General features: G+C 44.6%; 1 protein-coding gene across 1 annotated transcript in view; it reads left to right on the forward strand.

Annotated features, from left to right (window-relative positions):
- Positions 1–8,346, forward strand: part of LOC102122692 (calpain-2 catalytic subunit-like) — a 60,743-nt gene extending 52,397 nt beyond the window's left edge. The window contains exons 16-21 of the mRNA XM_045397688.2: positions 769–833; positions 2,503–2,571; positions 3,111–3,189; positions 4,453–4,569; positions 4,826–4,884; positions 7,343–8,346. Coding sequence (XP_045253623.1) covers positions 769–833; positions 2,503–2,571; positions 3,111–3,189; positions 4,453–4,569; positions 4,826–4,884; positions 7,343–7,366 — 413 coding nt within the window. The 3' untranslated portion in view covers positions 7,367–8,346. The remainder of the gene's footprint in view (positions 1–768; positions 834–2,502; positions 2,572–3,110; positions 3,190–4,452; positions 4,570–4,825; positions 4,885–7,342) is intronic.
- The last annotated feature ends 4,255 nt before the right edge of the window (positions 8,347–12,601 follow it).

A 12,601-nucleotide genomic window follows, 5' to 3' on the forward strand; every position in this document is an offset into this window, starting at 1 on the left:
CACATGCCTCTGAGCTTAATACCCTAGCCCTAGCCACCTGGTGACTCCAGCCTTCTGGAGGGCTCAACGCCAGAGTCTGCATGCGTGGCCGTTGGGCCAGAGCCTCATGACCATCTAAGAAGGGGTTGGTGCCCAGAGTGGCAGCTTTGAGGCAGGTCAGGCTCTAACCTCTTTCAAGGACATGACAAAAAAGCTGGACTTTTCGTGAAGTCTGTGGGGAGCCAGATTCACATTGGTGACTAGGGTCTCATGCCACCTGCCAACACCAAGTGGATAGGACTCCCTTAGTGCAGCATGATGGCTTGTGGAGAGATCCCAGGGCTTCAGGTTTCTCAGTCAGCTGGGGACACAGTCCATAAATGTCTGCAGATGGACAGTTCAAGTAAACCTCTTTCTCTCACGGGTCATAGCCTATAATTAACACACCTCCTCTCTGTTTTCTTTTTCCCTGCCCAACAACTACAGGTGACTTTATATCCAGTGGGCACCTAAGGCCAAGCCATTGATCATTCTGTTATTTATTTGTTCAAAAAGCACTTTTTAAAGCCCTGTTTGCCCATGGCAAATATACAGAGACATCAGGACAATGTGGACATCGTCTGCACTGTCCCAATCTGGTAGTCACTGGCCATGTGTGGCTATTTATATAATGGAAGTGGCTTCTGTATGGGAATGGGCACAGATAAAGAATATCTCCATGATTGTGGAAAGTTCAACTGGACATCACCGCTTAGAGATTTTTCCTGTCACACTGATTTTGTCTTTTAGGCCAAGATATCAAGTCAGATGGCTTCAGCATTGAGACGTGCAAAATTATGGTTGACATGCTAGATGTATCCTTTAATGTGCTCCAGAGAATAGAGACTAGGGGAGTTTAAAATCTCACTCCAGAAAAATTCAAACACATGGCCTTCTCCCCTTTCAAAATGGCCAGTTGTTCCCAACTTGCTGAGTTGCTGTCGGACAGTCAGCAGCACTGACCTCCCTTACTAGGGAAATTCGAGAATCTTCTGATGAGGGAAAGCAAATGCTACACCTCCCCCCAACACCTACCCTGAAAGGCTTAGAATGCAGGCCCACGGCCTGGCGCCATGACTCACGCCTGTAATCCCAGCACTTTGGGAGGCCAGGGTGGCCAGATCACGAGGTCAGGAGTTCGAGACCAGCCTGTCCAACCTGGTGAAACCCCATCTCTGCTAAAAATACAAAAATTAGCTAGGCGTGGTGGCATGTGCCTGTAATCCCAGCTACTTGGGAGGCTGAGGCGGGAGAATCACTTGAACCTGGGAGGCAGAAGTTGCAGTGAGCCAAGATCGCGCCACTGCACTCCAGCCTGGGCGACAGAGTGAGACTCGTCTCAAAAAAAAAAAAAGAAAGAAAAAAAAAAGAAAAAGAATGTAGGCCCACCAGTCCATTCCTGGGGCTGGTGCAGGAAGTTCCTGACAATATGCCCATCACTTCTTTGCACAAAGCAGCTCGAATTTGTTTCCTCAGTGATGTGTTTCCATTACTTCCTCTAGGAAAATATTCCCTAACCACAGTATTTCTGATGTGAATCTGTTTTGTCTGATCAAGATCGTCTTCTTGATTTAGATAAGAGCTACTTTCATAAGCATCCTACTTCCCTTTTGCTCTAGCTCCTTCCCAGACAACCCGCCTGTCCCCAAGGCAAATTAGTCATCCATTTGCCCCTTGTTTCCAATGCTTAGTGAGAAGTGGTGGTAAGGGGCAGCCTGAGCTTCTGTGAAGTTTTTTCTGTGTGTTTGTTTGCTTGTTTAGTTGGTTGGTAGGTTGGTTTTTTTGAAACAGGGTCTCACTCTGTCACCCAGGCTGGAGTGCAGTGGCATGATCTCAGCTCACTCCAACCTCCGCCTCTCAGGTTCAGGTGATTCTTCCCCCTCAGCCTCCCCAGTAGCTAGGACTACAGGTGCATGCCACCACACCCAGCTAATTTTTCTCTTTTTAGTAGAGTTGGGGTTTCACCACGTTGGCGAGGCTGGTCTCAAATTCCTGACCACAGGTGATCAGCCACCTCGACCTCCCAAAGTGCTGGGATTACAGGTGTAAGCCACCATGCCTGGCCACTTCTGTGAAGTTTTATTTAGTGGATTCACGGTGTGCACCTGCTAGCTGCCTTCACCAAAGGCCTCTTAGATATACTCCACATACTCTAAAAAAAGAGCAAGGGCTTAGCCACTAGAAGCCATCCAAAGCCCTCTGCATGTCATCCAATAGCTCATTTTTAGTGGTATCTGGGGCCTCCACAGCACCTCCAGATCAAAACAGCAACCAGAATCGGCAGGGAGCCAGCAAGTCGTTCTCGCCCTTCCTCCAATCCTTTAAACGGAGGTTTAGCCAGTGGGAAAAGCAGGAAAAGGATCCTTCTGCAAACCCTCCCTGTGCGTGTGCTATGATATTCAAAAGATCCAGTTGAGAAGACAAACTAGGTGACACTATGCCCAAATGGACCCACACTCAAGGGCTTTCCTTGACTGAAGGCAGTCAGACGGGAGTGGCAAGCTGGGGCTGAAGGAGTTCTACATTCTCTGGACGAAGATTCAAAAATACCAAGTAAGATCCCAGAGGTGCGGGTGGATCTGTGTTGGGGAACATTCTGTGTGTATGCTTTAAGATGCAGCAACTCCTCCACAGAGTGGAGAAACATTTCCGAGGGGATTGGCATTTTACCCATAATGAAGCTCAGAGTGAGTAAAGACCGGGTTGAGGAAATGCAAACAAAAAACCAACCAGGATTTTGCGGGTGAAGTGGCCTGTTCCCTTCCTCCCGATTATTGGGATCATCTAAAGGCCGCCATCAAGGGTTTCCTGCAAAGGGTTTTTGACAGCTAAAGTACAAAAATTATATATAAGACAAGAACATGGGCCTATGGGCATTGGCTGGCTGACTTGATGGGCATATTTACAAACCAGCTCACAGACAGAAGCAAAATACTGTTAGTTATTCAAGGCAGAAACATGGGTGATTCTTCCAAGGCCAAACTAGAGGCACAGAGCTGGAAAAACTTCATCTCCACTCAGCACATACTAGGGAGGTAACTCGCCAGCTTTGCTTTGGGTCATAGTTCTTACAACTAATTTATGTGTTCCAGAAAATTTACCGGGAAATCGACGTTGACAGGTCTGGTACCATGAATTCCTATGAAATGCGGAAAGCGTTAGAAGAAGCAGGTAACCCTTTATAATTGCATTTTCATTCCTAGTTTAATCTGGCTGTAGAATATGTGAACACTCATCCTATACCATATAATACAAGGTTTGGTAAAGCTATAAAATAAAGTAGGTGCTGTTTTAATACAAACACCTCCTTTTCATTCCCCTTTTAAAGACTAATTGGTAAAATTAAATGCAGTAGGATGCTCTGCCCTCTGTGCCTTCTTGAATCCAAGTTTCCTTCAGAGTCCCCTGGCACAGCAAGCAGACAAAGCCAGTTCTCAACAGACTCCTCCAGGTGCCTCCTTTCTGGTGCAGGGTTGGTTAGGCAGAAATGGAATGTTTCAGCTCAGCCCTTAGGGTAAGACCCTAGCAGAATTGGATATCAATAAAAGGACACAAGCTAGTGGTAGACCAGCAGAGTGGGAGACTGCTGGGCTTTGGGAACAAATGCGACAGCATGAGGCTGTACATTCTATTTGCTGGAATATAATGCTGCCGCAGAGACCCCACACAACAGTGGTTTAAACGAGGTACGTCTTTCTGTCGCATGGCAATCCCAGCTCCAGCGGTCCACAGCTAGGATGGTGTCTCCTACTCTCCTACTGTGTGATCACTCTTCCCCCAGTCTCCCCCCATCCATGATGCCCACCGGTCCTTCGAGGCTTGCCCTCATCCGAGGGACCTGGGATGGCGTGCCACCACAAACACATGCCGCCAACAGGTTGACAGCAAAAGGCTCCTCGCCTTTAAGGGCACACAGGCCATTTCTGCTCACACATCCTACCAGCCAGACTGTGATCGCAAGGCCTCTGTTGGCTGCAAGGAAGCTGGCACATGCAGTCTTGAAGCTAGGTGGCCACAGGACCAATAGAAATTATTTTACTCTGGAAAGAGGGAGAACTACCATGAGTTTACCAGGAACAGCTTCTGCTCACATATATCCAGGAAGAATCTGGTCTCCAAGACCATTCAGAGCTAAACAAAAAATCAAAAAGCAGCAGCATGGTTAACAACATGAAGCAACCATGACCATGAGAACAAGAAAAGACTTACGTGTCATTAAAGACACAGGCAGGGTGAAGGTGGACAGTCCAGAAACAAAAGAAACAGCAGACGGTACTGGCTTTGCAAAATCAAACCAGTCTCATAGAAGAGCGGCCAAGGGACAAAAGCAATTATACCTCATTTAAATCACCACTTGGTTCCATAGCCTGTGAGTGCAGCTAAATGGTACAGTCTAATGCTTAGCAATCAGTTTGTTTGTTCATGTAACTTCAGGTTTCAAGATGCCCTGTCAACTCCACCAAGTCATCGTTGCTCGGTTTGCAGATGACCAGCTCATCATCGATTTTGATAATTTTGTTCGGTGTTTGGTTCGGCTGGAAACGCTATTCAGTAAGTGGATATTTGGGGAAAGACTCATTTCAGTTATCTTGGTATTAAAGTGGCCTGCCTTTCACCTTGGTGAAATCATCTAAACTAGAGACATGTCTTCCAGGAGTTGAGAATGAACTTCCCTCTTTACTAATTTGAGAGTGAGGAAGAAAGCGTGTATGGCGGTCAGTGAAGTCAGTTGCTGAAATGAGAAAAGGCTAATGTAATCTCTGTTTCAGCTCACTCACTCGTGACATCCTTTTTTCTCCCTCCACAGAGATATTTAAGCAGCTGGATCCCGAGAATACTGGAACAATAGAGCTCGACCTTATCTCTGTGAGTCAGCAGCTCATACCCCCACCTTGCTTCTAAGGGGATGGGGGAGGCATGGGGCGGAAAGGGCTATTACCTGAGTGACCTGCTTTTTCAAGTTTTGCTTTAAAGAGCTCTTGGTCTGTCGGGGCCAGGCCTGTACACAGCTGTAAGATCCCACAATGCACTTTTATTTGCAATTGTTTTCCAACTACCTATTCTCAAGTCCAAAATGCATGCCTGGCTCCCTCTTCCCATGAGCTTTGACTTGAGTGTAGCTCAAGGTTAAACTAAGGAGTGGCTGCAGGATGATGCTTAGAAAAATGAACTCTTGATTAGTATGCAAGGGAGAACATGCTTATATAAAGAAATTCTTTGGATGAAATTCAAGTTGGGTTTTGGGAAGATCCATCATTCTTAGAATGGATCTACTTAAAATACTTTGTGAGCAAATTAGTTTTCTCTACTCCCTCCCCATTTAAGATAAAACCAACACTAGTAAATACGTTTGCCATTTATTATTATTATTGCACTCATGTGTCTGGAACCCTAGCAATGCACATCTCTGAAATGATCATCAATCTAAATTAAGTGGGTATGCTAATTTCACAAAAAGCAAAGCGCAAAATGTTCTCTTATCATCCCAGTGACAGGAAGTTCTCTCACTGAAAGAAAGAAGCCAGGTGAGGTATACTTCCATTATCACCTGGCTCCAGTCAGCATTTCCTCTATACTCAGGGAAGGCCACAGAGGGCCGGGTGAAGTGGCCGACAATGGGTGAGAATGGTAGTTGTCAGTCCTGTCTGTATAACAGAGGAGTGAAGTAGTGAGGAGGGCAGGTCTAAGGCACTGGCAGCTCTTTTCCGTGGATTTTGAACTCTGGAAGAAGCCAGCAACTAAATAACTGTCTTGTTCTGCTATTATGCATTATATAAGCACCTTTAGCAAAGTGGAAATATAGTTTATCTGGTTACGAATCACACTAACTTGCTTAAAACTTTACATATCCTAGGGAATATCTCTATCCCTAGATTGCAATGTAGAGTCAACCTCGTCTCTAAAAAAATAAAAAATTAGGCTGGGCGCAGTGGCTCACACCCATAATCCCAGCACTTTGGGAGGCCATGGCAGTTGGATCACCTGAGGTCAGGAGTTCAAGACCAGCCTGGCCAACATGGAGAAACCCCATCTGTACTAAAAATACAAAATTAGCTGGGCATGGTGGTGCATCCCAGCTACTCAGGAGGCTGTGGCAGGAGGATTGCTTGAACCTGGGAGGCGGAGGTTGCGGTGAGCTGGGATTGCACCATTGCACTCCAGCCTGGGCAACCAGAGCAAAACTCCATCTAAAAAAAATAATAATAATACAAAATTAGCTGGGCATGGTGGCGGGCACCTGTAAATCCCAGCTACTCAGGAGGCTGAGGCAGGAGAATTGCTTGAACCTAGGAGGTGGAGGTGGCAGTGAACTGAGATGGCGCCACTGCACTCCAGCCTGGGCAACAAGAGTGAAACTCTGTTTCAAAAATAAAAATTTAGCCAGGCATGGTGGTGCGTGCCTGTAGACGCAGCTATCCAGGAGGCTAAAGTGGGAAGAACACCTGAGCCTAGGAAGTTGAGGCCGCAGTGAGCCATGATCGCCCCACTGCACTCCATCCTGGGCGACAGAGTGAGGCCCTGTTTCAAAAAATTTAAATAAAATAATAAATAGTAGAGTCAACACAACTGTGACATGAAACATGCCACATGTTAAGTTCTGAAAATCCTAGGTTGTCATTCTTGCTAGATATCTTATTCTACTCCAGCCGCCCACCCCCACCCCAGGGTCCACCTGGCTCAGTCCTCTCCCTCCACATTTCCTCTGAGAAGCATCTTTTTACCCACTGACTTTTCCTGCCACTCCTAAGTCTCACCTTTTGCAAGTTCCTGGAGATCCTTGCTTCTCGTAGTCTTTGCTAAGGATGAGCCATGTTCAGAAGCTCTCCCTTCAGTCTGCAAGGATTTCAACCTTGACTGCAGATTCCATCACGTGGGGAGCTTTGCCAAAGTCCTGGTGTCCCGGCTGTATCCCAAAGCAGCTGAATCAATCTGATTTAAAGTTTCCATATCACTACAATTTAGAACCAGTGTTGAACACCACTAGTTGCAGGGATATCCACATCCCAAACTAACTTCTGATGTGATACTCTGAGGCAGAGATGTGAAAATGCTAATTTCTGTTGTGTGAATTTCACTTTTCATGTGTGCAGTCAACCCTGTAATGTGATTCATGACCACCTAAGGCAAATCACACAGACTACTGACCTGTTAAAAGCTAGACTCTAGAAATCAGGTAAGAAAAATATGAGTTAGTACACTGATATCGTAGCCCTCGATCAGCTTTTCCAGTACAAGTTTTTTGGAACAATCTACAGGTACTTAAATAAGCCTTTAATTTTAAAAGTGGTCACTGAGCTGACTTGGTTTTTTTCCTTCCTCACAGTGGCTCTGTTTCTCAGTACTTTGAAGTTGTAACTAATCTGCCTGAAGACTTCTCATGATGGAATATCAGCCAAGGACTAAGCTTCCATAGAAAAACACTTTGTATCTGGACCTCGAAATTATAGGAACATTTACTTAAACGGATGATCATAGCTGAAAATAATGATACTGTCAATTTGAGATAGCAGCAGTTTCACACATCAAAGTAAAAGATTTGCATATCATTATACTAAATGCAAATGAGTCCCTTAACCCTTGACAAGCTCAAAGAAAGCTTTAAATCTGTAAATAGTACACACTTTTTACTTTTACACACTTTCCTGTTCATAGCAATATTAAATCAGGAAAAAAATGCAGGGAGGTATTTAACAGCTGAGCAAAAACATTGAGTCACTCTCAGAGGACATGAGGCCTTGCAGGGAATATTTAAAGCAACTTCAAGTTTAAAATGCAGCTGTTGATTCTACCAAATAAGTCCAAGATAACCATTGCCCGTGAGCAAACTGGGAAACATAGTATATCATGAAGTAATCTTGTCAAGGCATCTAGAGAGTCCAGGTGAGAAGACTCACCTCTGTCGCTTGGGTTAAATAAAAGACAGGTTTTATATAATATTGATTGGTAATAGTAAATCGTTCTCCTTAAACCCAAGTTCTTGACCCTATTCGGCCTTATACATCAGGTCTTACAAAGACCAAAGGGATTCCACGCTTGATCAACTGAACCAGTATGCCAAACCAGGCATCCAATTTGCAAACCAATTATGATAAAGGACAAAATAAGCTGTTTGCCACCTCAAAACTTCATGAACTTCACCACCACTAGTGTCTGCCCATGGAGTTAGAGGGGACATCGCTTAGAAGTTCTTATAGAAAGGACACAAGTTTGTTTCCTGGCTTTACCTTGGGAAAATGCTAGCAACATTATAGAAATATTGCCTTTTTGCCTTATCTTCTTCCAAATGTACTGTTAAATAAAAATAAAGGGTTACCCCATGCAATCACACCACGCCATGTTTTTCTTCCTGGAGGTCAGCCCCACAGGATGGTTTACGAGCACACATGATTATAGCTTGTTTCTACTTTAACAAGGTATGCTGCCTCTGTAAATTCATGTATTCAAAGGAAAAGACATCTTGCCTATAATTAAAATGTGGAACTATAAAATTTTCTTAAATCCAATTCAGAAACTCTGATAATCTGATGATAATGTAAAGGAAGCTGTAATTTCTACTGCTTATTGATCTGCTGTTAGGCAGCACAGAGAAATATGTGCCTCTCAGGAAGTTCCCTGCTCAACCTGCCACCTCAATTTCACCTTGGCCATCTCCCCCTGGGGTAGGGACAAGCAAGGGAGCTGAGAAAACATGCAGATTAAGTCACTGGTCTGGTGCTGGTGGTTCTTGAGGAATCATTTCCTCAGGATGACTTGACACAGGCAAATGCCATCCTAATATTTCCTTGAACAAGGTGAGATGATAGATTTCCCAAACTCAGCTCAAATGCGTTGAAGTTCTCTTGCTTGCCAAGTGGATTTTGAGGGTAAAGGGGAGGCTGGTGGCCATGAGAGTGCAGGAATCCCAACCTCCTCGCATCGGTAATTTCTCTGTCCAGCTGCACAGGTGGCAGGATAGAGGTGGGAGATGTTTGGACTGAAGATTGGAGGTGGGCAAGGGAAGGGTGGCTGAAGGATCAGGGGACAAGGGAATGGAGGGTGGGGACTGAAGTGGTTCCAACACAGGACCCCAGGGTCCAGGCTGGGAGGGGGTGGAGTGAAGGGCAGGAGGGATCAGCTTTCGATTCTGAGGAAGAGAGTGGTCACCAGAGACTAGTACACAGTAGGGCAGAAAGGAGGCCCCTCCCATCTGCAGAAGCCATTCCAAACCTAGACTACTGTTCTGGGGCCCTGCGTCTCCTGGTGCACTTTCATCTGTGGGGCTGACCTAGTCTCTGAGATAACATTAAATAAGTAAGATAATGCTTATCAGAGCAAATTTAGAAAAGACTGAAAAGAAAAGGGAATAGAGATTACCAAGTATCCTGAGTTTTCCCACCTGGTATAACGTTTGTTAATGCCTGTTTTACAGGGGGCAAAAATAGATAAGCAAATAGATGATAAGCAAAGTAAACCTCAACTTCCTGAGCCTGTACAAACTCACCGCCCACCCCCCAACCCTCACTACTTCCCTCCCGGGTCTCTGCTCTGAATTGCAGTCTCAGGCCCATCAGTCAGCCAGCCCTCTATCAATTAGCTCCTCTTTTCTCTTTCCCTCTCGTTTTTCTTTCCACAGCTCTTCCCTTATGCCAACCACATCCTCAAGTATACTTAATATTCTTACCTCCCCTGCTGTGGCCTCTCGTATACTTAATATTCTTACCTCCCCTGCTGTGGCCTCTCCTTCCTCCAGAGCCGAACTTCTGCTTCCGGAGAAGCGGTCCACACTGGATCTCAATTCATTTTCCACCCACTACAGTCTGTCTAGTCACCTACCTCTTTGCTGCTGCTTTTTATGATCACCAGTTACCTCCTAATGCCAAACCCTATAAACATCTACCAGCCATTATCTCCCTGGACCTTTCTGCTGCCTTTAACACCATTTACGATTCTCCTGAGAACCCACATTCCTTTGGTTTCCTTCAGGTCTGCTTCTCTGGCTAACTCGGTCTCCTTTCCTGTGACACTCCCCACATCCCCAGTGGCTCCACTGCAGTTCGAATATGCACAGCTGGTTTGCATACTCTCCCCTTCAGCACAGTCTGTTCCCCACCTGCTTTATTCTCTTCTATTTTGTAAAGACCTAAAAACTGTGCGACCATAAAAACATGACTATAGCATCAATTATAATACACAAGAATTGTTCAACATTAGACAAATGATTAGATAAATGATATGATGGAATATTAGGAAGCCATTAAAATTCATGTTAATAGGCCAGGCATGGTGGTTCACTCCTGCAATCCCAGCACTTTGGGAGGCTGAGGCAAGTGAATTACTTGAGGTCAGGAGTTCAAGACCAGCCTGGCCAACATGGCAAAACCCGGTCTCTAATAAATATACAAAAATTAGCCGGATGTGGTGGTACGGGCCTGTAATCCCAGCTACTCAGGAGGTGAGAATCGCTTGAACCTGGGAGGTGGAGGTTGCCGTGAGCTGACATCGCACCACTACACTCCAGCCTAGGTGAGAGAGTGAGACTCTGGCTCAAACAAAAAAAAATTCATGCTAATATTTATGATACAATATCAAGTATAATACAGGAGAATGCAGAATTGCTTAAACAATAAGCACTCAACTATAGAGAAAAAAAATCATAGGTAAGACTACAAAGAAATAGGCCCAAGTATGAATAGTACCTCTAGAGTGGTCTTTTTCCCTCCCTCCTTCATAACCTTTTTCTGTACTATTTCTATAACGAGCTTTGATATAAGGATACTTACTTTAATAATAAAACAAAGAACAGAAAGACTTAACAACAATGAGCTTCTCAGTTTAGGATTAAGGAATACAAAACTGGGATCACAGTTCCCTACTTTTCACATCTTCTCTTTTCATACATCTGTGTGATTCTTTAGTTTGCCAAGTACCTTCATGCACAGAACTTAGGTTTTCTTCAACAACTCGGAAGCATGTCAAGGCAATGGCATTAAACTCCACAGATGAGGGAACAAGGCTCAGGGAGGTCAAGTGTCCTTGGCAAGGTCACTTAATGGGTAAGTACAACAGCCCAGGACTAGAATCCATGTTGTTTCCTACAGTTAACATATTAACACAAACTTAGTGGCCTAAAAAAATAGCCATATCTCACAATTCTGTAGATGAAAAGTCCAACGCTGGTCTCATTGGACTAATGCATTCCTTCTGGAGACCTGGGGAGGATTCATTTCCAGCCAGGCCCACTCAGGTTGGCAGAGTTCAGTTCCATGTGGCCATAAGGACTGAAGTCCTCATCTCCTGGCTGGGCCAGCCGGGGGTGGGGTCTTTCTCAGCTTCCATGTTCCCTGACCCCCAATTCCATGACCCCCTTCATCTTTAAAGCCGACAACGGCAGGTCAAGTCTTCACACTCCAAGTCTTACTGCCCACCCACCCGCCCCGCCTACCCTCCTGCCTCAGCCCTCCTGCCTTCCTCTCCTGCCTCAGCCCTCCTGCCTTCCTCTCCTGCTGTGAAGGGATCTTGTGATTACGGTGGCCCACCAGGACAATCTAGGCTAAACACCCTATTTTAAGGTCGACTGATTCGTAAACTTAATTAAATCTTAAAAGTCCTTCAAAGAAGTACAGTAAGTTGTGAAAACCTAGCATCACGAATAGGTTCTCGGTAACTGCAAATTTGAGCAAAACGATGTAAAACAAACCAACAAGAAACAGCAGGTCCTCGAATAACATCACTTCATGTTGTACTGTTAGAACACCGATGAGAAAAAGAAACGGTTTTGTTATACACCTTTTCGCTTTGAGTTTTGGCCAGGTGCAGTGGCTCACACCTGTAATCCCAACACTTTGGGAAGCCAAGGTAGGAGGACCGCTGGAGGCCAGGCATCAGAGACCAGCCTGGGCAGCATGGTGAGACCCTGTCTCCAAAAAAAAAAAAGAAAAATAAATAAAGTCACAGTTTCCAAGAACCTAATGATGATGTTAAGTAAGGACTTACTGCACCTAGTGATACAAGGAGTAACCAGGAGACAGGGATGGGGTGCGGGGCACCTTTAGAATTCTGCCTACCACACGTCTTCTGATGTTTAGTTCCTGTTGTCACTCCTTCTCCATTACTCTCAAAAGTGGTATTCTCAAAGTTACAGTATGTTCTTTCATTTACTTTCCTTTCTAGAATTTAGCTACTCATAAAAATGTGTAAGGAAGAGTGACCATGGTTTTTCATTTGTATCTTCTACTAAAGTAGTTCCACTAAGCAAATGGGTTTGGAAACAATTCACAAACTTATTAACATATTAATAAAATGATGTGGAGATTTTGCCTATATAAGTTTTCCCCCCGTAAATCAATGAGGACACTAAAACAGTCTATTAGAGGCTCTAGGTAAAATGTAAAGTAGGCTTCTATCACCATGATCTCTACAGTATTTCATTTTGAAAACCACTTACATTGAATCACTTGGCTGGTAAAAAAAAAAAACTCTTATTACAATACATATACTTATGTTAAGCAGTTTGTTCTTTTTCAGCTGGGTAAGAGACCCTAACGGCTTGTGACTATTAAACAAAGTCTATTTATGACATCAAAAACAAAAACCAGTAAACAGC

Source organism: Macaca fascicularis, chromosome 1, assembly GCF_037993035.2.
Source record: "Macaca fascicularis isolate 582-1 chromosome 1, T2T-MFA8v1.1".
Lineage (NCBI taxonomy): Eukaryota > Metazoa > Chordata > Mammalia > Primates > Cercopithecidae > Macaca > Macaca fascicularis.